Below are 26,164 nucleotides of genomic sequence, written 5' to 3'. Positions count from 1 at the left end.
TATATCCAGTTGAACTGAATGGATTCTTCCTCTGTTTCTCCCTCCCTCCTTCCCCTCTCATGGTTGCCTCTCGTTTCTCCATCTTGAGTTTGTTTGGGGCAGGGGCCAGTCTTCTTGCAACCTGGGAGTCTTTGTGCACACGGATGGTGCCAAGCACACAACATATTCATACAGCAGGGGAAATACGACGAGGAAAAGGCTGTTTTCTTCCTCCCCCGCCTGTCGCCTGCCTGGAGACACTCCGCGTTTCGAAACAGGAAGTGGAACCAGACAGGCCCAGGGTCTGATTTGTGCCCCTCTTCTGCAGTCATCCAACTGCCTCATGGGAGCCAAGAGTTCACAGACCTGTTGTAGAACGTGGCTTGCGGTGCAGTGTTTCGCGGGGGCCTTGCTTTTCTTTTTAAAAATTCTATCCCCCAAGGCTGTGAGGATCGGTTTGGAAGGGTGTGGTCTGAGCTGTCCCAAAACCCAGAGGGATAACATTTTTGAAGAGGTCATAAGGCAGGATTTCAGCTTCCTGGCTCTCATGAATTATGCAAAACTAGGTGGGAAAAGCTGGCTGGTACTTTATGCAAAAGAGAAGGAGAAGGAGAAGAGAATGGATTTATACCCGCCCATTGCTAGCCAAAGCCTCAGAGTAGCTTACAATCTCCTTTTCCTTCCCCTTCCCACAACAGACACCCTGGGAGGTAGGTGGGGCTGAGAGAGCTCTGACAGAAACAGCCCCTTGAGAGAACTTGTGGCTGACCCAAGGTCACACCAGCAGGTGCACGTGGATGAGTGGGGAATCAAACCCGGTTCTTCCAGATAAGAGTCCGTACACTTCACCACTACACCAAACTGGCTCCCAAAAGAAGAGGAACGCTGCCTGAATTTAATTTTTTGGAAGTAGCCATGTTAGTCTGCAGTAGAAAATGGAGAAGAGAGGCTGAGGCCTTCCCCTGAGAAGAACATCAGAAGAGCCCTGCTGGGTCAGACCAGGGAGGGTCCACCTAGTCCAGCCTCCTGTCTCACACAGGGGCCAGCCAGTTCCTCTGGAGGGACAACAATGGGACAGAGAGGCCGAGGCCTTCCCCTGAGAAGAGCATCAGAAGAGCCCTGTTGGATCAGACCAGGGACGGTCCATCTAGTCCAGCCCACTGTCTCACACAGTGGCCAACCAGTTCCTCTGGAGGGCCTACAACAGGGCAGAGAGGCTGAGGCCTTCCCCTGAGAAGAACATCAGAAGAGCCCTGCTGGGTCAGACCAGTGAGGGTCCATCCAGTCCAGCATCCTAACTCACCCAGTGGCCAACCAGTTCCCCTGGAGGGCCAACAGGGCATAGAGGCCAAGATAAGAAGGATGCTGGCATCTCCCACCACACCTGTGGATAACCCAGCAAGGACCTACCTCAAATAGTCCTACACGACCCACAACAAAGAACCCACGGTCCCCCACAAGGCAGCCAGGCAGATACGGAGAAGGTGGGCAGCGAGGAGTAGGTGCCAACTTACCACCCAGTAGGCCACCAGCGCTCCCTGCAGCAGTCCCACGGCCACATCCGAGGGGTGGTGCCGATAGTCCGAGATGCGGGTCAGTCCCGTGTACATGGCTAGCATCAGCAGCACAAACTGGACCAGTGGCCGGAGTAACCGAGCGCCTCGCCAGGTGAAGCGCGCCTGCAGGTAGAACTGGGGAAAGAAGAGCCAGAAAGAGGAACAAAAGTGAGCCAAGCCCAGACAGCCAAACACAGAAAGAAAGATCTGCCTGTCTGATTCATGATATCTTGAGTCTGGGGTGACGGAGGATATCAGCGGCTGGCCCCAATCCATTGTGAATGACACGGTCTTCTCATGGAACGTGCAAGGGATAAAAAGGAAGAGCTGGAAACAGAAGGAGGAAGGCAGCACACGAAAGGGCACAGATCCCTGTTTTCAGGCCATGAATGTGTCTACAGCCAGCCTCATTTCAGGCAGAAGCTCACAGGAGCAGAGCTCCAGAACTTTTAAATTTTATTGCGCTCTTTCTTTTAAAACCCCCTCCCCGCAATACTTGCTTCTGGACTCCACGGTTCAAACCCCCTATGAGAATTTTGCTGAACTCGAAGATTTGACATACTTTCTCATATTCTCTCCCCACCCCCCCCCCCCACCCCCCAAAAAACCCTGGGAAAATAACCAAACCATATAAAGTAGACAGATGGAAATCTTCCTCATGCCACTGTGGCTACGTAGGAGAAAGTCGTTTAAAAAGTATGATGGGAGTCAGGTTTTATGATGACAATTCTAATTCAAGAAGCTTTTTAAGGTAGATGCTGAGCTGATATAATCAGAGCCAGCGTGTGGGAGTAGGCAAACTACACACACACACACACACACATATATATATATACACGCACACACTGTGGCTAATAGCCACTGATGGACCTCTGCTCCGTATTTTTATCCAATTCCCTCTTAAAGCTCGCTATGCTTGTAGCCGCCACCACCTCCTGTGGCAGTGAATTCCACATGTTAATCACCCTTTGGGTGAAGAAGGACTTCCTTTTATCCATTTTAACCTGACTGCTCAGCAATTTCATTGAGTGCCCACGAGTTCTTGTATTGTGAGAAAGGGAGAAAAGTATTTCTTTCTCTACTTTCTCCATCCCTTGCATAATCTTGTAAACCTCTATCATGTCACCCCGCAGTCGATGTTTCTCCAAACTAAAGAGCCCTAAGCGTTTTAACCTTTCTTCATAGTGAAAGTGTTCCGACCCTTTAATCATTCTAGTTGCCCTTTTCTGCACTTTCTCAAATGCTATAATATCCTTTGAGGCGCGGTGACCAGAATTGTACACAGTATTCCAAATGAGACCGCACCATCGATTTATACAGGGGCATTATGATACTAGCCGATTTGTTTTCAATTCCCTTCCTAATAATTCCCAGCATGGCGATGGCCTTTTTTATTGCAATCGCACAGTGTCTTGACATTTTCAGTGAGTTATCTACCACTACCAGCATGGCCAATGGCTGGGGCTGATGGGAATTGTAGCCAAAAACATCTGGAGAGCTACTGTTGGCCACCCCTGTGATAGGGCGATGAAGATAAGACAGGGCTGAGGATAAGTCAGGTAGGCAACTCTGGTGGAAGCAGATGGGCCATTTAATTTCCCAGGCAAGTAGTTAAAGAAATGCTGTGGAAGTGAAAACTGCCATCAAGTCACAGCTGACTTTGCAGGGGTGTCAAATATACGGTCTCAGGGCCGAATCAGGCCCCCGGAGGGCTCCTATCAGGGCCCTGAGCAACGGGATGTCATCCGCTTCCTTCGCAGTTGCTTTGACTGGCTTGCTCAGCCACATGGGATCGCCAAAGCAAAACCTCTGTTTTCTCCGTTGGCTGAGGCTCCTCCCTTGGGGAGGGAGGGAGAGCTTGCTTTGCCAGGCTCTCTCAATCACAGAGCAGAGCTACTGAGCCAAGCCTCTCTTCCTTCTATTGGCTGAGGCTCCTCCCCTTCCTGGTCCCCTAGGGAAGGAAGGAAAGAACCACAGCCTCCTTTGCCCAGTTCCCAGGACCCCATGGGAGAAATACTGAGAAAGCACCTTTAAGACCAAATGTTAAAGTTTTAAGGGTTTTTTTTTTAAGCGTTGTGTTTTTCTGTGTCCTTTATAAAGCTTATATCTCTGCCACCTAGTCATAAATAGGTACACACACGGCCTGGCCCAACCCAACATGGCTGAGCCCGACAAAGTCTCATTTATGTCAGATTCGGCCCTCGTAACCCTGTCCCTGGTGAGGTTTTCAAATCAAGAGGCATCCAGAAGCCGCTTGCCATTTACGGTCTCTGCATCACCTAGGGTTGCCAGCCCTGCTTTGGGAAATACCTGGAGATTCTGGGGTTGGAGCCTAAAAAGGGCAGGGCTGGGGAAGGGACTTCATTGGGGTCTAATGCCATACAGCATACCTTCCAACTCTATGATTCTATGATTCCAAAGTGGCCGTTTTCTCCAGGGGAACTGATCTCAGGTGCCCGGAGATCCGTTGCCATCCCAGGAGATTTCCAGTCACCACCTGGAGGCTGGCAACCCCACCCTGGTATTCCTTGGAGGTCTCCCATCCAAAGACGAGTTAGGGCTCTCTGATGTAGCCAATCCTGCAAGAGCTTCCAGGGCTCTTCTTACAGGGCCTACTGGAAGCTCCAGGAGGATTGGCTACATCTGGGGGTGTGGCCTAATATGCAAAGGAGCTCTTGCTAGAATTCCACCCCTGAATATCCCTGATGTAGCCAATCCTGCAAGAGCTTCCAGGGCTCTTCTTACAGGGCCTACTGTCAGCTCCAGGAGGATTGGCTACATCAGAGGGGTGTGGCCTAATATGCAAAGGAGCTCTGGCTAGAATTCCACCCCTGCATATCCCTGATGTAGCCAATCCGGCAAGAGCTTACAGGGCTCTTCTTACAGGGCCTACTGTCAGCTCCAGGGGGATTGGCTGCAGCAGGGACGCATGGCCTAATATGCAAAGGAGTTCCTGCTACAAAAAAGCACTAGGGGTATAAACTGTATTATCTTTATGCAAACCCTTGCATAATATAAATCTTCCATCTTTATCCCGGGATACCTCCCTTCACTGAATACTGGACATTTCTTATGCATGCAACTGCTCCTCAAATCTTCGAGAAGGCAGTATATAAAGCTTCCAGCTTTGAATATTAGGCTACTTGTGTATGAGTATCTTCAACATGTGTTCCTGCTACAAAGAAAAAAGCCCTGATAATGACTATTCTTCCAAAATTCAAGAAAAACTTTACAATTTCTGGAAGAACAAGTGCTCCTGGGTGACCACTGTAATAACGGTTCGAATATCAATTTGGACGACACAGGTACAGGAAAGAATGTTAATTAATCTGGATGGAGGTTTTTCAAGCGATCGAAATATTTTTTTTAACTCGGGACTAAGAGGTACGAACCTTTGCCCCTCACAAGCCATTCTGCCAAAACGCCTCTAGGGAGAGTTTGCCTCAGGTGTTCAACTACTCATAGCGCTTGCTACGAAACGTACTAGTTCCACCATCACAGTTCAAGAGGTTCGGGGACAGCAGGTCAAGAGGTTCAGAGACAGCCTGGGCCTGAGGGCCTCACCCACTTCTCTTTCCCCTTCCAGCCACACCCTGGCATCAGAGCCTTCCCAGAGGGGAAGCGGCTCCATCGTGACGCTCGGATAATCCTTCGTCTAAATATAGGAGGATAAATTCAGGGGCCCGTCTCGGATTCTCTGAAGTTACAATAATAGAGAATGGAGGAATCCATGTAAGATTCCCATTTGGGTCCGGCACAGCTGTCCAAAGTGCCACAACACAGACAGCGTCCCAGGAGGAACCAAACCTCTAAGGCAGGGGTGTCAAACATGTGGCCCGGGGGCTTAATAAGGCCCTCAAAGGACTCCTATCAGACCCTCTAGCAACTGGCTGTCATCTGCTTCCTTCTCCCTCTCTCTGGCTTCCTTCTGCATCACAGCTTGCTTTGTAAGGCTTGCTCAATCGCACAGGAGCTACAGAGCAAAATCTCCCCCCCTTGGGGAAGAAGGGGGGAGGGAGAGCTTGCTTTGCCAGGCTCTCTCAATCGCACAGCAGAGCTACTGAGCCAAGCCTCTCTTCCTTCTATTGGCTGAGGCTCCTCCCCCTCCTGGCCCCCTGGGGAAGGAAGGAAAGAGCCAGAGCTTCCTTTGCCCAGGTCCCTGGATTCCATGAGAGAGATACAAAGAAAGCACCTTTAAGACCAACAAATGCTAATGTTTTAAGCATATTTTATTTTAAGTTTTTTAAAATCTTTAATTGTGTTTGTCTGTGTCCTTTATAAAGTTTATCTCTGGTACCTCATCTTAAATAGGTACACATACGGCCTGGCCCGACACGGTTTGGCCCAACAAGGGCTCCCCTGGTTCATCTAGTCCAGCAACCTGTCTTACACAGTGTGTACCTTATAAGATCACCAGAGATATGACCAGAAAGACCCCCGTACCAAAAGTATGACTAGTAGTACTTACTATACATAGTACTTACTAGTAGTAGTACCAGTTCTACCATCACTCTCAATAAATTATGATTTGTGAACATCAGCTCAGGAACTTACCACCAAGTACATCATGGAATACATGGCAAAGGAGGCATGACCCGAGTAGAATGACTTTCTGGAAAAGAAAAGGTTATTTTCAACAAGATGGCGGGGCTCAGCGAATGCACCGGAAAGTTCTGCTCTCAGGCCCTGACAAAGTGTGATTTTTTTTTTTTGGCAGCTAGTGAAAGGCCTCAATATAACTATAGGGATTTTAAAGACGTTTCTATGCCTTCTTTGGAAGTCTGTCCAACCCCTGCGGCTGATTAGTAAAGCGCATTTTTTCTTTGGGCGAGGGCTTTAAAGCGTTTGGCATGATACAAGGGCTAAATAAAAATTTTATTACTTAGAAACTGGACCATAATGTTTCCTACCTGCTCTAAGAAGGCCTCTAACCAGTGTTCCCTCTAAACTGAGTGTGAGCTAGCTCACAGTTTTTTAGCCTCCGCCTCACGCATTTTTGTCTCAGCTCAGGAAAAAATGGCCCCCGAGAGAATTAACGTATGCAGTGGCTCAAAACCTTAATACCAGTAGCTCATGAAGTAGAATTTTTGCTCACAGGGCTCCACAGTTTAGAGGCACTCCTCAAAACCCTTCCCCTGTTTCCTTTAAGAGCCCAGGCGGAGGAGACCCAAAGGCTGACACAGAGACTTACTCCGGACTGACACAGAGACTTACTCCGGACTGACACAGAGACTTACTCTGCAGCAGGAATGAAGTATAACACAATAATCAAAACTCAGAACCTATACAATATTGAGAGAGCAATTCATTCAGGCATCTTAAGACATTGCTTTATTTTTGTGAACTCCACAGGGCCTGTGGAGTGTTGAATGAAAAGCCAGAATAGACTTACTACTACATACTACTACTAGTAGTAGTACTACATACTAGTAGTAGTAGTGCTTGCTGCCAGTAGTACTTGCTACTAGTAGTACTCAGTGGTACTCATCATTTGTACTAACATAATAGTATCAGTAGTACTTACTGCTACTAGTAGTACTTGTTATTATTACTACTAGTAGGAGGGCAGCAGCATGGGAAAGACCAACAGTAATTTATTCCAGTGTAAGTTTTCAGGTTGTTTTCAGAATCAATACAGTAGCTCCCTACAAGCAAACTTTTTATGTAAAAGGCATGGGGGGAAATACTAATAGTTGTCTGAGGGGAGGCATGTACCAACTACCCATCCTTGCTTACAGAAGAAGATGATATTGGATTTATATCCTGCCCTATACTCTGAATCTCAGAGTCTCAGAGAGGTCACAATCTCCTCCCTCCCACAACAGACACCCTGTGAGGCAGGTGGGGCTGAGAGACCTCTTACAGCAGCTGCCCTTTCAAGGACAACTCCTATGAGAGCTCTGGCTGACCCAAGGCCATTGCAGTAGGTGCAAGTGGCGGAGTGGGGAATCCAACCCGGTTCTCCCAGATAAGAGAGCTATGGCTGACGCAAGGCCATTCCAGCAGGTGCAAGTGGCGGAGTGGGGAATCCAACCCGGTTCTGCCAGCTAAGAGTCCACGCACTTAACCACTACATCAAACTGGCTCTCAGTACTTACTACTAGTAGCAGCAGTTCCACCATTATTCCCATTAAATAACAACACAACGCATTTCATCCTGGCCACAGAATTTCTGGCAAGGACCCTCACATCAACGCAAGGTAAATCAACAACTACAACAACAAAACTCATATGCTTCCTGTACTTGTGATCTCCAGGATGTTTTTTTTTTTGGTTGCGTGTCTCGACTAGCAAGTACGCTCCCCACTCCTCCTCCGCACCTTGCCTCCTTCTCCCCGGAGCCGCTGCAGCTATACTCTTCCACGTATCCTGCAGAGCAGTCGACGTGCGTGAAGTTGGGGCGACAGACGGCCAGGAAATGGGGGCGAAGCCGACCCACGGCCACCTTGGCCATGTTGGTGAGGGACTGGCCCACCGTGCAGCCAAAGAGGAAGGCCCCGATCTCCTTGTAGAGGGCCACCACGTACGGGTTGCGGACGACGGAGTGAGAGCGGTGGGGGAAGTTGTGGACGTGGTAGCTTTCCCCGAGGGTGATCTGTGGAGGAAGAAAACAGAGGAGGCAGATAATGAAAAGAGTTAGCCACAGTGTAAGGGGATTAGCCGGCTCCAGGTTGACTCCGCCTTCCATCCTTCCGAGGTCCATAAAATGAGTCCCCAGCTTGCTAGGGGGAAAGTGTAGAGGACTGAGGAAGGCAAGGGCAAACCACCCCGTCAAAAGTCTGCCGTGAAAATGTTTTGATGCAACATCATCCCAGACTCGGAAACGACTGGTGCTTGCACAGAGGGACTACCTCGACCTTTTAAAAAGGGGATTTAAGTTTACAGAGAACATAAGAGAAGCCATGATGGATCAGGCCAATGGCCCATGCAGTCTAACGCTTTGTGTCACACAGTGGCCAAAAAACCCAGCTGCTGTCAGGAGGTCCAGCACTGGGGTCAGGACACTAGAAGCCCTCCCACTGTTGCCGCCCCAAACACCAAGAATGCAGAGCATCACTGCCCCAGACATAAGAACGTAAGAGAAGCCCTGTTGGATCAGGCCAATGGCCCAGCCAGTCCAACACTCTGTGTCACAAAGTGGCCAAAAAACCAAGTGCCATCAGGAGGTCCACCAGTGGGGCCAGGACACTAGAAGCCCTCCCACTGGGCCCCTCCCAAGCACCAAGAATACAGAGCATCCCTGCCCCAGACAGAGAGTGCCATCTATACATTGTGACTAATAGCCATTGATGGATTTCTGCTCCATATCTTTATCCAGTCCCCTCTTGTGGAACAGGTAATATGTCAGAAAGTCCTTGATAACAGTTCATGAGAAGAAGAAGGAGAAGAAGACTGCAGATTTATACCCCGCCCTTTTCTCTGAATCAGAGACTCCGAGCGGCTTACAATCTCCCATAGCTTCCTACGACAGACACCTTGTGAGGTGGGTGGGGCTGAGAGGGCTCTCCCAGCAGCTGCCCTTTCAAGGACAACCCCTGCCAGAGCTCTGGTGACCCAAGGCCATTCCAGCAGGTGCAAGTGGAGGAGTGGGGAATCAAACCCGGTTCTCCCAGATAAGAGAGCTCTGGCTGACCCAAGGCCATGCCAGCAGGTGCAAGTGGAGGAGGGGGGAATCAAACCCAGTTCTCCCAGATAAGAGAGCTCTGGCTGACCCAAGGCCATTCCAGCAGCTGCAAGTGGAGGAGTGGGGAATCAAACCTGGTTCTCCCAGATAAGAGAGCTCTGGCTGATCCAAGGCCATTCCAGCAGCTGCAAGTGGAGGAGGGGGGAATCCAACCCAATTCTCCCAGATAAGAGAGCTCTGGCTGACCCAAGGCCATTCCAGCAGCTGCAAGTGGAGGAGTGGGGAATCACACCCGGTTCTCCCAGATAAGAGAGCTCTGGCTGACCCAAGGTCATTCCGGCAAGTGCAAGTGGAGAAGTGGGGAATCAAACCCGGTTCTCCCAGATAAGAGAGCTCTGGCTGACCCAAGGCCATTCCAGCAGGTGCAAGTGGAGGAGTGGGGAATCAAACCCGGTTCTCCCAGATAAGAGAGCTCTGGCTGACCCAAGGTCATTTCAGCAAGTGCAAGTGGAGAAGTGGGGAATCAAACCCGGTTCTCCCAGATAAGAGAGCTCTGGCTGACCCAAGGCCATTCCAGCAGGTGCAAGTGGAGGAGTGGGGAATCAAACCCGGTTCTCCCAGATAAGAGAGCTCTGGCTGACCCAAGGCCATTCCAGCAGGTGCAAGTGGAGGAGGGGGGAATCCAACCCGGTTCTCCCAGGTAAGAGAGCTCTGGCTGACCCAAGGCCATTCCAGCATCTGCAAGTGGAGGAGTGGGGAATCAAACCCAGTTCTCCCAGATAAGAGAGCTATGGCTGACCCAAGGCCATTCCATCAGCTGCAAGTGGAGGAGTGGGGAATCCAACCCGGTTCTCCCAGATAAGAGAGCTCTGGCTGACCCAAGGTCATTCCAGCAGCTGCAAGTGGAGGAGTGGGGAATCCAACCCGGTTCTCCCAGATAAGAGAGCTCTGGCTGACCCAAGGCCATCCCAGCAGGTGCAAGTGGAGGTGTGGGGAATCAAACCCGGTTCTCCCAGATAAGAGAGCTCTGGCTGACCCAAGGCCATTCCAGCAGGTGCAAGTGGAGGAGTGGGGAATCAAACCCGGTTCTCCCAGATAAGAGAGCTCTGGCTGACCCAAGGCCATCCCAGCAGGTGCAAGTGGAGGTGTGGGGAATCAAACCCGGTTCTCCCAGATAAGAGAGCTCTGGCTGACCCAAGGCCATTCCAGCAGGTGCAAGGGGAGGAGTGGGGAATCGAACCCGGTTCTCCCAGATAAGAGAGCTCTGGCTGACCCAAGGCCATTCCAGCAGGTGTAAGTGGAGGAGTGGGGGATCAAAGCCGGTTCTCCCAGATAAGAGAGCTCTGGCTGACCCAAGGCCATTCCAGCAGCTGCAAGTGGAGGAGTGGGGGATCAAACCCTGTTCTCCCAGATAAGAGAGCTCTGGCTGACCCAAGGCCCTTCCAGCAGGTGCAAGTGGAGGAGTGGGGAATCCAACCCGGTTCTCCCAGATAAGAGAGCTCTGGCTGACCCAAGGCCATTCCAGCAGCTGCAAGTGGAGGAGTGGGGGATCAAACCCTGTTCTCCCAGATAAGAGAGCTCTGGCTGACCCAAGGCCCTTCCAGCAGGTGCAAGTGGAGGAGTGGGGAATCAAACCCGGTTCTCCCAGATAAGAGAGCTCTGGCTGACCCAAGGCCATTCCAGCAGGTGCAAGTGGAGGAGTGGGGAATCAAACCCGGTTCTCCCAGATAAGAGAGCTCTGGCTGACCCAAGGCCATTCCAGCAGCTGCAAGTGGAGGAGTGGGGAATCAAACCTGGTTCTCCCAGATAAGAGAGTTCTGGCTGACCCAAGGCCATTCCAGCAGGTGCAAGTGGAGGAGTGGGGAATCAAACCCGGTTCTCCCAGATAAGAGAGCTCTGGCTGACCCAAGGCCCTTCCAGCAGGTGCAAGTGGTGGAGGGGGGAATCAAACCCGCTTCTCCCAGATAAGAGAGCTCTGGCTGACCCAAGGCCATGCTAGCAGGCGCAAGTGGAGGAGTGGGGAATCAAACCCGGTTCTCCTAGATAAGAGAGCTCTGGCTGACCCAAGGCCATTCCAGCAGGTGCAAGTGGAGGAGTGGGGAATCAAACCCGGTTCTCCCAGATAAGAGAGCTCTGGCTGACCCAAGGCCATTCCAGCAAGTGCAACTGGAGGAGGGGGGAATCAAACCCAGTTCTGCCAGATAAGAGAGCTCTGGCTGACCCAAGGCCATTCCAGCAAGTGCAACTGGAGGAGGGGGGAATCAAACCCAGTTCTCCCAGATAAGAGAGCTCTGGCTGACCCAAGGCCATGCTAGCAGGTGCAAGTGGAGGAGTGGGGAATCAAACCCGGTTCTCCTAGATAAGAGAGCTGTGGCTGACCCAAGGCCATTCCAGCAGGTGCAAGTGGAGGAGTGGGGAATCAAACCAGGTTCTCCCAGATAAGAGTCCGCAAACTTAACCGCTACATCGAACTGAATCCAAAGATGCTTCTCTCTATCCACAGTTGCCAGATGTTTCTTGTATTGGGCTTGGCAACCCTACCATAGATGCCACGCTGCTCTCTTCACTGGGAGTCTGGCAAGCATGCGTTTTCGCTCTGAGCATTATTCAAAAGTGTGCACAGCTCCCAGAAGCAGAGTGTGCTGCAAGTAAGAACCAGCTAGTGTCGCTTCTTCCACCTTTTAACAAAGGACTCACCGCTAGAGAGGTGATGAGGATTCCCACCGAGATGAGGACGGAGTCGCTGACGGTCTCCGAGTGCCGTAGCGGGTAGCTGATGCTGCTGTCGTTGCAGAAGAAGCCACGGCGCACGGGGGAGACCAGGCCGACCTCACAGAGGAAGAAGGGGACGGAGGCTGCGGCGAGAAGGTAGGGAGTGAGAAAGGGAAATCTATCAACACGGAGAAGAAGAAGAAGAAGAAGATGAAGATATTGGATTTATATCCCGCCCTCCACTCCAAAGAGTCTCAAGAGCGGCTCACAATCTCCTTTCCCGTCCTTGCCCACAACAGACACCCTGTGAGGTAGATGAAGATTTCTATCCCGCCCTCCACTCCAAAGAGTTTCAGAGCGGCTCACAATTTCCTTTCCCTTCCTCCCCCACAACAGACACCCAGTGAGGTAGATGAAGATATTGGATTTATATCCCGCCCTCCACTCCAAAGAGTCTCAGAGCGGCTCACAATCTCCTTTCCCTTCCTCTCCCACAACAGACACCCAGTGAGGTAGATGAAGATATTGGATTTATATCCCGCCCTCCACTCCAAAGAGTCTCAGAGCGGCTCACAATCTCCTTTCCCTTCCTCCCCCACAACAGACACCCAGTGAGGTAGATGAAGATATTGGATTTATATCCCGCCCTCCACTCCAAAGAGTCTCAGAGCGGCTCACAATCTCCTTTACCTTCCTCCCCCACAACAGACACCTTGTGAGGTAGATGAAGATATTGGATTTATATCCCGCCCTCCACTCCGAAGAGTCTCAGAGCGGCTCACAATCTCCTTCCCCTTCCTCCCCCACAACAGACACCCTGTGCGGAGGGTGGGGCCGGAGAGGGCTTTCACAGCAGCTGCCCTTTCAAGGACAACCTCTGCCAGAGCTATGGCTGACCCAAGGCCATGCTAGCAGGTCCAAGTGGAGGAGTGGGGAATCAAACCCAGTTCTCCCAGATAAGAGACCGCACACTTAACCACTACACCAAACGGAGCAGTGTCAGGGCTAGAGATGTAAACTTTCTGGAAATTTTGAACCTCGGGGAAAAAAAACCTGTTTTTTTTTTCTTTTTTGGGGGGGGGGGGGTGTTGAACAGAAACGGAAAGCAAAATGGAAAAAAAATGCTACATTAGCACTTCTTTTTTCTTTTCCAGACTGAAAGTCATTCTGTTACTTTAGGAACATAAAATACGACTACGGACAATTTACCTCAGCATGAAATTATCACAACTAGCTTATTAAAAAATATAGTGTCTCCAAACGATTCTTACAAACGGAATTTACTTTTCAACTAGTATTTATTTGTCATTGTAACAAATGGAGCAACAATCTCCTGAACTGTTTACTATTTGACCACCTTGCCTTTAAAACATTGTATTCATCATTAGGGGAGGGACGGTGGCTCAGTGGTAGAGCATCTGCTTGGGAAGCTGGTTCAATCCCCGGCATCTCCAACTAAAAAAGGGTCCAGGCAAATAGGTGTGAAAAACCTCAGCTTGAGACCCTGGAGAGCCGCTACCAGTCTGAGAAGACAATACTGACTTTGATGGACCGAGGGTCTGATTCAGTATAAGGCAGCTTCATATGTTCATATGTTCATGCTAAAATAAAACATTCCGTAATTAATTTCTTTTTTTCAATTTTTTAGAAAAACAAAAAAGGCTTCAGCGAAAAAAACATTCCTCCCCCCCCAAAAAAATTTTTTCCCGTTTTTTCCCCAGGCCTTTACATCTCTAGTCAGCACATTGTGCTCTGGGGGAATAAAATGGAGAGTGCATCACCCGGAGACCTGCGCATGAAAGAAAAACAGTCACCTATAGGGTTTTTTTTTTTGAGCAGGAATGTAGTTCCGGCTGGTTTGGTATCAGAGGGTGTGGCCTAATATGCAAATGAGCTTCTGCTAGGTTTTTTCTATAACCCACTCCCCCCCACCCCCGCCTGCCACCTATAGAGATCCAGGCGGGCAGCCGCCGTGTTGGTCTGAAGCAGCAGAACAAGGTTTGAGTCCAGTTGCACCGTGAAGACCAACAGTTCTGGGTATAAACTTTTGTGGGTGTGTGCACACAAAGAAAGCGTGCACGGGCGTGAAAGCTTATACCCAGAATTAGAAGAAGAGACTGGATTTATGCCCTGCACTTCACTACCGGAAAGAGAGCAGCTCACACTCTCTTTTCCCTTCCCTTCCCCTCCCCACAACAGGCACCCCGGGAAGTAGTTGGAGCTGAGAGAGCTCTGACAAAAACTGCTCTTGAGAGGAACAGCCTGGAGAGAACTTGTGACTAATTCAAGGTCACATCAGGAGGTGCAAGTGGAGAAGTGAGGAATTGAACCCGGTTCTCCCAGATAAGAGTCCGCACACTTTACCACTACACCAAGGAAAGGAAAGGTCCCCTGTGCAAGCACCAGTTGTTTCTGACTCTGGGGTGACGTTGCTTTCACGTTTTCACGGCAGACTTTTGACGGGGTGGTTTGCCATTGCCTTCCCCAGTCACCAAACTGGCTAATTAAACACTGTTGGTCTTAAAGGTGCCACTGGACTCCAACTTTCTTCAGTCACTATATAAAGCAGGGGTGGGGAACCTCCGTGCCGAGGGCCATATGTGGCCCTCGAAGTCACTTGGTGTGGCCCTCAGGGATTGCTGGGCCGAACCGAGCCTTGTGGCAGCCTCCCTGGGGCCTGACTGGCCATCGAGGATTGTGGGGCCCAGCCGCACTGTGCAGCAGCCTCCCCAGGGCCAGGCAGGGATCACAGGGCCCAGATGTACTGTGCGGCAGCCTCCCTGGGGCCTGGCTGGCCATCGAGGATTGTGGGGCCCAGCCGCGCTGTGCAGCAGCCTCCCCAGGGCCTGGCAGGGATCACGGAGCCCAGATGTACTGTGAGGCAGCCTCCCTGGGGCCTGGCTGGCCGGCCAGAATTGCTGCAGGGCCTGGAGAAGTTACTGTAACCGTTCAGTTTGCACTTGATTATCCCAGATGGTGTGGCCTAATACGTTAATCATTGTGTGACCTAATATGCTAATATTAGGGGATGTGGTCTAATATGCTACTGAGTTCCTGCTGGGCTTTTTCTACAAAAAAGCCCTGGACCTACGCAATTGCCTAGGGTGGCAGGCCGTGAGTGTGTGTGTGCCAGATTAGGCTCTCCCCACATGACTTCAAATTGAAAAACAATGATTTGCATTAATTTTGCTGGCCTGAATCATTCTCCCTCGGCGGAGCACTGTTTTTTCAGTTGATAATTTTTTATGGCCCGCAAACGATGTTATAAATATCGATACGGCCCTTGGCAGAAAAAAGGTTCCCCACCCCAGATATAGAGAAACAAGTTCCCATATTAGGGTTTGTAGAATCTTTCGGGCTCAAGTGCCGTGTTCTACTGGAGAAAGTTTTCCTTCCAGACGTTTCGTTCTCAGCTGCGGAGAACATCCTCAGTGGCGTTGCAGCCAGAGCAGGCGCTCAGACCTTCTTGGCTGCTGTGCATTAAGTGAGGCCAGGGCTGCTGGAGAGCTGCTATTTCTAGGCTGGAGGGGGTGTGGTGAGAGGGCCTCTCACCACACCCCCTCCAGCCTAGAAATAGCAGCTCTCCAGCAGCCCTGGCCTCTCACCACACCCCCTCCAGCCTAGAAATAGCAGCTCTCCAGCAGCCCTGGCCTCTCACCACACCCCCTCCAGCCTAGAAATAGCAGCTCTCCAGCAGCCCTGGCCTCTCACCACACCCCCTCCAGCCTAGAAATAGCAGCTCTCCAGCAACCCTGGCCTCACTCAATGCACAGCAGCCAAGAAGGTCTGAGCGCCTGCTCCGGCTGCAACGCCACTGAGGATGTTCTCCGCAGCTGAGAACAAAACGTCTGGAAGGAAAACTTTCTCCAGTAGAACACGGCACTTGAGCCTGAAAGATTCTACAAACCCTAATGATGATGCCAGCCGTGAAAACCCGAAATCTTTTATAAGTTCCCATATCTCACCCCACTCTCCTGTGACAGAGAGAGGACAACATTCATTCTGTTTTTGAAAGAACATGAAAGACACTGCAGACTTGGCCAACGTGAAATATCAGCAGTGGCTGAACGTAGCCTAACTCAAACGAGACACAGTATCTTATTCCAAGACACTGTAATGCTGGACAACACATCCAATTACCATGTTACATGACCCAGAGAAGCCACAGAAATCCAGAAACATAAACGCAATTTCAACAGGATGGGAGAGAGTTTAAGAATGAATAGCACATGGCTTCCAATCCTGAAAAACACAACATGCCCTATAACTTACAGATAAGACAAGCATTTCTATAGCCAATCCATATACAAAAGAATCCCTCAGGTAAGCTCCTCCGTAAACATGTCACAGCCCAGGAAGCTCCCACAAGAGAATGACTCAGCCCTACCCCACCGGCCTGAGTAGATATAAATTACCTACCTACCATCTTCTTCTCACTTTGACCCAGAGAGAACTCCAGTTTTCTAGGTTACACCTCTGAGGATGCCAGTCCACAGTTGCGGGTGAAACGTCAGGTCTCACAATGCCAAGACCACGGCCACACAGCCTGGAAAATCTACAACCACCATTCTGTTTTTCTTTTTGCACTATATGTGCTTCTGGCACCTCAAGCTGAAGCCCAGAACACCCAGTACAGAGAAGTAGCCACATGTTTTCAGGGCTATTTCTAAACAAGGCTTTGTTTTCCGGGAAAACGGAGCCCTTTCAGATGCTGAACTCTGCTCTAGAGATCAAATTCTGCAGCATCTTTCAGGGAGTTGGCTTTTGGCCCCCTCTGCATTCTGGAATAGAGCAATGAAATGTCCAGTCCAGATAGCACCAGGATGCAGGGGTTGCTGCTAGGTGAAGAATGCCAAGCCCTGGTCTCTGCCTGTTTGGTGTAGAGGTTAAGTGTGCAGACTCTTGTCTGGGAGAACTGGGTTTGATTCCCCACTTCTCCACTTGCAGCTGCGTGAATGGGTCAGCCACAGCTCTCACAGTTTGGTGTAGTGGTTAAGTGTGTGGACTCTTATCTGGGAAAACCGGGTTTGCTTTCCCACTCCTCCACTTGCACCTGCTGGAATGGCCTTGGGTCAGCCAGAGATCTCTTATCTGGGAGAACCGGGTTGGATTCCCCACTCCTCCACTTGCACCTGCTGGAATGGCCTTGGGTCAGCCAGAGCTCTCTTATCTGGGAGAACCAGGTTTGATTCCCCAGTCCTCCACCTACACCTGCTGGAATGGCCTTGGGTCAGCCAGAGCTCTCTTATCTGGGAGAACCAGGTTTGATTCCCCACTCCTCCACTTGCAGCTGCTGGAATGGCCTTGGGTCAGCCACAGCTGTGGCAGAGGTCGTCCTTGAAAGGGCAGCTGCTATGAGAGCCCTCTCAGCCCCACCCACCTCCCAGGGTGTCTGTTGTTGGGGGAGAAGACATAAGAGATTGTAAGCCTCTCTGAGTCTCTGATTCAGAGAGAAGGGCGGGGTATAAATCTACAATTCTTCTTCTTCTTCTTCTCAGAGCTGTTCTGGAAAAGGCAGCTTCTGTGAGAGCCCTCTCAGCCCCACCCACCTCCCAGGGTGTCTGTTGTAGAGGGAGAAGATATAGGAGATTGTAAGCCACTTTGAATCTCTGTCCTTGAAAGGGCAGCTGCTGTGAGACCTCTCTCAACCCCACCCACCTCCCAGGGTGTCTGTTGTAGAGGGAGAAGATATAGGAGATTGTAAGCCACTTTGAGTCTCTGTCCTTGAAAGGGCAGCTGCTGTGAGACCTCTCTCAGCCCCACCCACCTCACAGGGTGTCTGTTGTGGAGGGAGAAGATATAGGAGATTGTAAGCCACTCTGAGTCTCTGTCCTCTCAGCCCCACCCACCTCCCAGGGTGTCTGTTGTAGAGGGAGAAGATATAGGAGATTGTAAGCCACTTTGAGTCGCTGATTCAGAGAGAAGGGCGGGGTATAAATCTACAGTTCTTCTTCTTCTTCTTCTCAGAGTTGTCCTGGAAAGAGCAGCTTCTGTGAGAGCCCTCTCAGCCCCACCCACCTCACAGGGTGTCTGTTGTGGGGGAGGAAGGGAAAGGAGATTGTGAGCGCTCTGAGACTCTGACCAATGCTGTGGTGAGAACTGCTGTAGAAGGGAATTGCTTTCTTTAACCTGCTCGCTGCCTTATCAACTGTATTATGTCTGTACGAGTAACTTCCTCACCCCAAGCACATGGCACTGTTCACAGCTGAAGGCCACGGCTTGGAGACTTTGGTTTCGGAGGAACGTGCTAAAGCTGGAGCTGGTAACCGAGAAGGGGGTTGCTTCGTTGATAGAGAACAAGGTACCTCGTGCCTCAAACGTGCAACAGTCTGGGTGAAGGGTCTAATTGTATTCCTGAGCCTGAGGGCGCCAAGGCCTCGGAGGTGCAGCGTGGGCATCTCGACGACCCAGCAAGGGGCACTGTGACCTAGTCCAGGAAGCGCAAACAGTCGGGCACAGGAGCCGCCGAGGCGAAGAACGCCAGGAGTTCAGACAATCAGGGTTTCTATGTCAACCATCAAGGCCTGGCAGGGACAGCTGGACTGGGCACACACGTCCCACCAGCTTTGGAAGCAGCCTCTCTCTCGCTTTCTAGTTTTGTTTCTGTGGGAGAAGGTTCCAGTTTCCCACTGGAATGCAGCCGCCTCCCTGCCCTCAACAGAAGCAGTAAGGCTGGAGATGGCGAAGCGCCCACTCCGGAACCCAAGGGAGAGCCAGAGCGGTGGAGCGGTGGAGACTGCGGCTGAGCTGGGATCCGGGAGAGCCAGTTTGTGCCAGCGAAGCCGGCTGGGTGACGTTGAGCCGGTGACACGCTCTCAGCCTCACCTACCTTGCAGGCTTGTTGTGAGGATACACGAGAGGGGAGGAAGATGACAGAAGCCACTTTGGGGAGAAAGATGGGGGGGGGAAGGATGGAAGGCAGGAAAGAAGGCAGGAAGGAAGGCAGGAAGCCAAGAAGAAAGGCAGGAAGGCAGGAAGGAAGGCAGGCAGGAAGGTAGGTAGGAAGGAAGGGTCTCCCTAGGGAATAATGGAGGCCCTCCCCTCTGCTTCAGGGTCATCAGAAAGCAAGGGGAGGGGAGGGAAATGTCTGCTGGGCACTCCATTATTCCCTATGGAGACCCATTCCCATAGGATATAATGGAGAATTGAACCTTGGTATCTGGAGCTCGGGGGGGGGTGCTGTTTTTTAAGGTAGGGACAGCACATTTGCAGCATAACATCCTGTTCCTCTCCTCAAAACACCCTCCAAGTTTCCAAAAGACTGGTTCGGGGGGTCCAATTCTATGAGCCCCTGAAGAAGGTGTTCCTTTCCTTCCTTCTTTCCAACGGAGGGAAGGCATTTGAAAGGCGTGCAGTCTCTTTCAATGTGAAAGAGCCAGTTTGGTGTAGTGGTGAAGCGTGCAGACTCTTACCTGGGAGAACCAGGTTTGATTCCCCACTCCTCCACTTGCACCTTCTGGAATGGCCTTGGGTCAGCCAGAGCTCTCTTATCTGGGAGAACCGGGTTTGATTCCCCACTCCTCCACTTGCAGCTGCTAGAATGGCCTTGAGTCAGCCAGAGCTCTCTTATCTGGGAGAACCGGGTTTGATTCCCCACTCCTCCACTTGCACCTGCTGGAATGGCCTTGGGTTAGCCATAGCCCTCTTATCTGGGAGAACTGGGTTTAATTCCCCACTCCTCCACTTGCAGCTGCTGGAATGGCCTTGGGTCAGCCAGAGCTCTCTTATCTGGGAGAACCGGGTTGGATTCCCCACTCCTCCCCTTGCACCTGCTGGAATGGCCTTGGGTCAGCCATAGCTCTCTTATCTGGGAGAACCGGGTTTGATCCTCCACTGCTCCACTTGCACCTGCTGGAATGGCCTTGGGTTAGCCATAGCTCTCTTATCTGGGAGAACTGGGTTTAATTCCCCACTCCTCCACTTGCAGCTGCTGGAATGGCCTTGGGTCAGCCAGAGCTCTCTTATCTGGGAGAACCGGGTTGGATTCCCCACTCCTCCCCTTGCACCTGCTGGAATGGCCTTGGGTCAGCCATAGCTCTCTTATCTGGGAGAACCGGGTTTGATTCCCCACTCCTCCACCTGCACCTGCTGGAATGGCCTTGGGTCAGCCGTAGCTCTCTTATCTGGGAGAACTGGGTTTGATTCCCCACTCCTCCACTTGCACCTTCTGGAATGGCCTTGGGTCAGCCACAGCTCTGGCAGAGGTTGTCCTTGAAAGGGCAGCTGCTGGGAGAGCCCTCTCAGCCCCACTCACCTCACAGGGTGTCTGTTGTGGGGGATGAAGGGAAAGGAGATTGTAGGCCGCTCTGAGACTCTGCTTTTGAAAGGGCAGCTGCTGTGGGAGTCCTCTCAGCCCCACCCACCTCACAGGGCGTCTGTTGTTGGGGAGGAAGTTAAAGGAGATTGTGAGCTGCTCTGAGGCTCTTCAGAGTGGAGGGCGGGATATAAATCCAATATCTTCTTCTTCTTCTATAGCCAGAACTCCCTTTGGAGTTCAGTGATGCTTGTCAAAAACCTCGCTCCGGGCTCCACCCCCAAAGTCTCCTGGCTCCACCCCCCAAAGTCCCCAGATATTTCTTGAATTGGACTTGGCAACCGTCGTGGCGCAGCCGGACATATTCTTGAGAGAAGACAACTAAAACAGAGTTCCCGCAAGTCCTGCCTGGGCAGGCCGGCTAAATTCTCAGCCTTAGACCTTTCTTTGAGTATTCTCCTTGCCAAAGGAGATGCCAGAGACTGTCGGGCACCATATATGGGGCTTTCCCACCCACCCCCCAAATCAGACAGGCCTTCTCTCTTGGCACCCAACCAACTTTCCCCAAGCATCCCCCCCGCACCCCTTATATGGCGCCTCAGCCGCCCCCTGCATGCCACGGCGATTCCCTGTCGCGGGGCGAGGGCTATTAATACACAGGCTCCGGCCCGCGTGGCAGCATTCCCGCTGCCTTTCTTGGCCACCTTCCCAGAGCCAAGGGCACAGGTGGCGTGGGCAAAGGCCCTCAGGGGAGGGGCACGGCCAGGCTGTGGGCTCCACGCCAGGGTTCTGTGCTTCCCCTTGGCACTGCCACCTGCAATGCCAGAACTGCCTTCTCGCCTTCGCCGGCGTGTGGTGCCATTCTGCCCACGCATCCTGCGAGCCTTGGCTGAGTCTCTCCCCCATCCCTTGGAAGAAGCTGCGGGTTCCAGTTCTGCCCAGAGAGCTGCCTCCCATGCCCTCCGCTGGCATCGCTCCGCGGGGTGTTGGCTCCCGGTCTCTGGAAGCAGGCAGCAGCCTGCCCAGCCCCCTTCCCCCGGCAACACCCGAGAGAGCAAGACCCGACCTGTGGTGTCTCCCCGGTGCCAGCGGATTCCAGCAGGAGGGTGCGACGGGGGGGGGGGGGGGGGAGGCAGCCCACAGAGCTGGGCAGGGTGATGGTATTGGATTTATATCCTGCCCTTCAATCTGAATCTCAGTCTCAGAGTGGCTCACAATCTCCGTCCCCTTCCCCTCCCCACAACAGACACCCTGTGAGGTGGGTGGGGCTGAGAGAGCTCTGACAGAAGCTGCCCTTTCAAGGACAACTCTGCGAGAGCAACGGCTGACCCAAGGCCATTCCAGCAGCTGCAAGAGGAGGAGTGGGGAATCAAACCTGGTCCTTCCAGATAATGAGGGATGATGGTGATGATGATATTGGATTTATATCTTGCCCTTCACTCTGAATCTCAAACTCAGAGCGGTCACAATCTCCTTCCCCCCTCCCCCACAGGACACCCTGTGAGATAGGTGGGGCTGAGAAAGCTCTGACAGAAGCTGCCGTTTCAAGGACAACTCTGCAAGAGCTACGGCTGTCCCAAAACCATTCCAGCAGCTGCAAGAGGAGGAGTGGGGAATCAAACCTGGTCCTCCCAGATAAGGGAGGATGATGGTGATAATGATATTGGATTTATATCTTGCCCTTTACTCTGAATCTCAAACTCAGAGCGGTCACAGTCTCCTTCCCCCCTCCCCCACAGGACACCCTGTGAGGTAGGTGGGGCTGAGAAAGCTCTGACAGAAGCTTCCCTTTCAAGGACAACTCTGCGAGAGCTATGGCTGTCCCAAGGCTATTCCGGCAGCTGCAAGTGAAGGCCCATTAGCAACCTGGCTGCAGCATTCTGCACTCGTCGAAGTTTCCAGGTTTGAGACAAGGGCAGCCCCATGTAGATGCCTTCCAGTTTCAAACTCAGCAAGTCTTACAGGGATGGGCTAACCAGTTCTCCTGAGGTGCATTCCATGGGTCTTGTTCCCAGAACGGTGCTGTTTCGCCGCCATCCCAAACTGACACGATTGTCAAGATAGAAGCTTTTGACTCTCAAAAGCTCCTACCTCAAAAACCTGGTTGGTTTCTGAGATGCTTCTGGACTAACCGCGGAAGGGCAGGGTGGCCCTTGGAAATGGTCCCGAACTGAATCATGCCCTTCTTGCTTGCCAGCTTCTAAGTGGGGCTTGGATATCATCCAGAGTTACGACTTGATCTCCAACCGAGATAGAGGTTTACAAGATTATGCATGGGACAGAGAAGGCAGAGAAAGAAGTCCTTTTCTCCCATTCTCACAATGCGAGAACTTGTGGGCATTCAATGAAATTGCTGAGCAGTCGGGTTGGAACGGATAAAAGGAAGTCCTTCTTCACCCAAAGGGTGATCAACACGTGGAAGTCACTGCCACAGGAGGTGGTGGCGGCTACAAGCATAGACAGCTTCAAGAGGGGGTTAGAAAAAAATATGGAGCAGAGGTCCATCAGTGGCTATTAGCCACAACATATTGTTGGAACTCTCTGTCTGGGGCAGTGATGCTCTGTATGCTTGGGAGGGGCAACAGTGGGAGGGCTTCTATTGTCCTGGCCCCACTGGTGGACCTCCTGATGGCACCTGGTTTTTGGGTCACTGTGTGACACAGAGGACTGGATGGGCCACTTGCCTGATCCAACATGGCTTCTCTTAGGTTCTTATATCCGGAAGGAAATGTTGCTTTGAAGCCCCTTCCCAAAGCCCATTTGCCCCTGGCTGCACCCCCAAATTTCCTGGAATTTCCCAGCCTGCATTTGGCAACTGTCAAGCCCAGTGTCTTCACTCTGTTACGGATGGCAACGTGGGACAGAATTCTCTCTGCTGGAGAAGGCCTGCAGCCTTCAGGCCTCCGTTCCTGGGTGTCTCTACTGGGCACCCACCTGCCGGACGGGAGGCTGGGCCGCTCCCTCCTGAAACACAAAACCAACGTGCTTATTTTCATCCAGCACGTGATGGAGAGCCAGAGGCTTGCCCCTCTCCCAGCAAGGTTTATGGGAGCGCTATTCCAAGGTCTCCCTGGAGGGTACACCATGAAGCCCTGCAAAGTTGGTGGGTGGGATATGGGGGCTTTGCTAATTTGTGCTTGGGGAGGGTACAAGACAGCCTGGCACCTGGCACAAAATATCCTGGTGGCACTCTGGTCCGTAAACATCCACACAGACAGGTGCACACACACACACACACAGACGAATATGGGACACATCACAACACAAAGTTCTCAGGGGAATGAATGGGGGCTCCATGCTACCCTCCCTGAGTCACATCTGCCTTCTCTGATGCCCATCAAGGGTCCCAGACTTCTTCCCTGCTTCCGGACTGATCTGTCCACTGGGCTGCTCAATGAGAGCCAGTTTGGTGCAGTGGTTAAGTTCTCTTATCTGGGAGAACCAGGTTTGATTCCCCACTCCTCCACTTGCACCTGCTGGCATGGCCTTGGGTCAGCCATAGCTCTCTTATCTGGGAGAACTGGGTTTGATTCCCCCCCTCCTCCACTTGCACCTGCTGGAATGGCCTTGGGTCAGCCAGAGCTCTCTTATCTGGGAGAACCGGGTTTGATTCCCCACTCCTCCACTTGCACCTGCTGGAATGGCCTTGGGTCAGCCATAGCTCTGGCATAGCTGTCCTTGAAAGGGCAGCTCCTGTCAGAGTTCTCTCAGCCCCAACTACCTCACAAGACTCCTTTGGCTAGTGAAGGGCAGGGCATAAATCTAATCTCTCTCGCAGCTAGTCACTTCCAGGGTTGTCAACCTCCAGGTAGTTGCTGGAGATCTCCTGTGATTTCCCAGCGTCAGAGAGGACTTCACCCGGAGCAAATGAATGCTTTGGAAGGGATACTGTATGGCACCATACCCCATTGAAATCCTTCCCCTCCCCAAACCCCACTCTCCTCCCGCTCCAGCTTCAAAATCTCTAGGAATTGCCCAACCTGGAGATGGCAACTGAGGCCCTTTGTCCCCAAAAAGACATCCTGGGGCTCAGGGCTGGGAGACAGTTGGGGCTTCTGCCCTGCCCCACCTCGTCCTTTGCCACACAGAATTGCCCGAGAGGAGCAGTTTCCTTCCTATGCAAATAGGCTCAGGGCTCGGTTACACATTAACGGCGGCCTTTCATTTGTGCATTTATTTGCTCTTTCACATGAATCATCCACGCACATGATTTTGCATGTTCTCTGTGCCCGCGGACAAGGGAGCCAAATCCCTGAGCTCCACACAGCATTGCAGTTCCACGGAAAAACAGCAGTGTTCGGTATTAGACTCCAAAGTCCAGCTTTCTTCCTACCTCAGATATAGTTTCCAAACATGGAGGCAGGCATTTTGGACAGCAGCTCACAGGAACAAAGCTCCAGAACCTCTAAATCAGGGGTGTCAAACATGCAGCCCGGGAGCCGAATCAGGTCCTCAGAGGGCTCCTCTAGTCCTCTCAGGCCCCCAGACAACTGGCTGTCACCTGCTTCCTTCTGCATCACAGCTTGCTCTGCAAGGCTTGTTCAATCTCACAGGAGCTACACAGCAAAGTCTCTATTTTCTCCATTGGCTGAGGCTCCTCTCTTGGGAGGAGGGGGGGAGGGACAGCTTGCTTCGCCAGGCTCTCTCAATCACACAGCAGAGCTACTGAGCCAAGCCTCTCTTCCTTCTATTGGCTGAGGCTCCTCCCCCTCTTGGCCTCCTAGGGAAGGAAGGAAAGAGCCGGAGCTTCCTTTGCCCAGTTCCCTGGATCCCATGGGAGAGATACGAAGAAAGCACCTTTAAGACCAACGAGTGCTAACGTTTTAAGGTTTTTTTTAAGCCTAATCTTAAATAGGTACACAAATGGGCTGGCCCAACAGGGTCTTATTTACATCAGATTCGGCCCCTCATAACGAATGAGTTTGACACCCCTGCTCTAAATTTTATTGTGCTCTTTCTTTCTTACCACCCCCCTCCCCTGCTTCTGGGCTCCATTGTTCAAACCCCCCCCCCCCCCCCCGGTGAGAATTTTGCTGAACTCTAAGATACGATAAACTTTCTGCTATGTACGGGACTTTATAATTTGTCGTTCCGAGATGGCGTTAATAGCGCTAATCGTTAAAATTTGGTGCCGTTTTAAGCGCTCCATTTTCCTGTCTGGTCCGGAAGAAATTTTTTTCCTGCGGACTGGTGGGTGCTAAGCACCACTGTCAGATGTCAAAATGCCTCCGTTTATACGTTACAAGCCTGCCTAAAGAGGCATGTCTTACAGCAGGGGTGGCCAGCAGTAGCTCTCCAGATGTTTTTTTTTTGCCTACAACTCCCATCAGCCCCAGCCAGCATGGCCAATGCCTGGGGCTGATGGGAGTTGTAGGCAAAAAAAACGTCTGGAGAGCTACCGCCAGCCATCCCTGTCTTATAGGCCCTGCGGTATTGTGGCAAGTCCCGTAGGGCCCCGACCTCTTGGGGGGGGGGGCATTCCAGAGGGTAGGAGCAGCCCCTGAGAAAGCTCTCGCCCTTCTGGTGGACAGGTGAGCATCCTTCGGCCCAGGGGTCTTTAAAAGATTTTGGAAACTGCATCGTAGCGCTTGATCTTAGAACTTCATCGTATGTTTGGCAGGAAGCTTTTGCGCGTGCGCCCGGGCAGCAGCGGGGAAATGCTAGAGGCTCTTGATAGATTTGAACACAAAACAGTAACCAATTGGAAAGCCTGGTGCGAAACTTCACGGCTGTGCTTTGGCATGGGAATCGGGGCTGTGTGTGTTTCGTCTGCACGTACATAAGCGGGGGTGTGGCCCCGCCATTTTGTCTTATTATGCAGTTACCAACAGGGTTTTTTTTTTCCCTGAGCAGGAACGCAGTTCCAGCTGGCTTGGCATCAGGGGGTGTGGCCTAATATGCAAATGCGTTTCCACTGCGCCTTTTCTATTAAAAAAGCCCTATATGAAACAATGGTAATGTCAGGGTGTGTGACCTAATAATGCAAATGAGTTATATGGCTCCACAAGAGTTCCAGAAGAGAGAAAAGCATGAAAGAAA

General features: G+C 51.8%; 1 protein-coding gene across 1 annotated transcript in view; it reads right to left on the bottom strand.

Moving 5' to 3' along the window:
* The window catches only part of LOC132581207 (phospholipid phosphatase 3-like), a 57,374-nt gene that overhangs the window by 8,162 nt on the left and 23,048 nt on the right, over window positions 1-26,164 (bottom strand). The window contains exons 2-5 of the mRNA XM_060252352.1: window positions 11,857-12,014; window positions 7,856-8,130; window positions 6,090-6,147; window positions 1,494-1,670 (exon numbers count right to left, since the gene is read on the bottom strand). Of these exons, the coding sequence (XP_060108335.1) occupies window positions 1,494-1,670; window positions 6,090-6,147; window positions 7,856-8,130; window positions 11,857-12,014 (668 nt within the window). The remainder of the gene's footprint in view (window positions 1-1,493; window positions 1,671-6,089; window positions 6,148-7,855; window positions 8,131-11,856; window positions 12,015-26,164) is intronic.

The sequence above is a fragment of the Heteronotia binoei genome, chromosome 13, assembly GCF_032191835.1.
Source record: "Heteronotia binoei isolate CCM8104 ecotype False Entrance Well chromosome 13, APGP_CSIRO_Hbin_v1, whole genome shotgun sequence".
Taxonomy (NCBI): Eukaryota; Metazoa; Chordata; class Lepidosauria; order Squamata; family Gekkonidae; genus Heteronotia; species Heteronotia binoei.
This window is presented reverse-complemented; position numbering and strand designations above follow the sequence as displayed.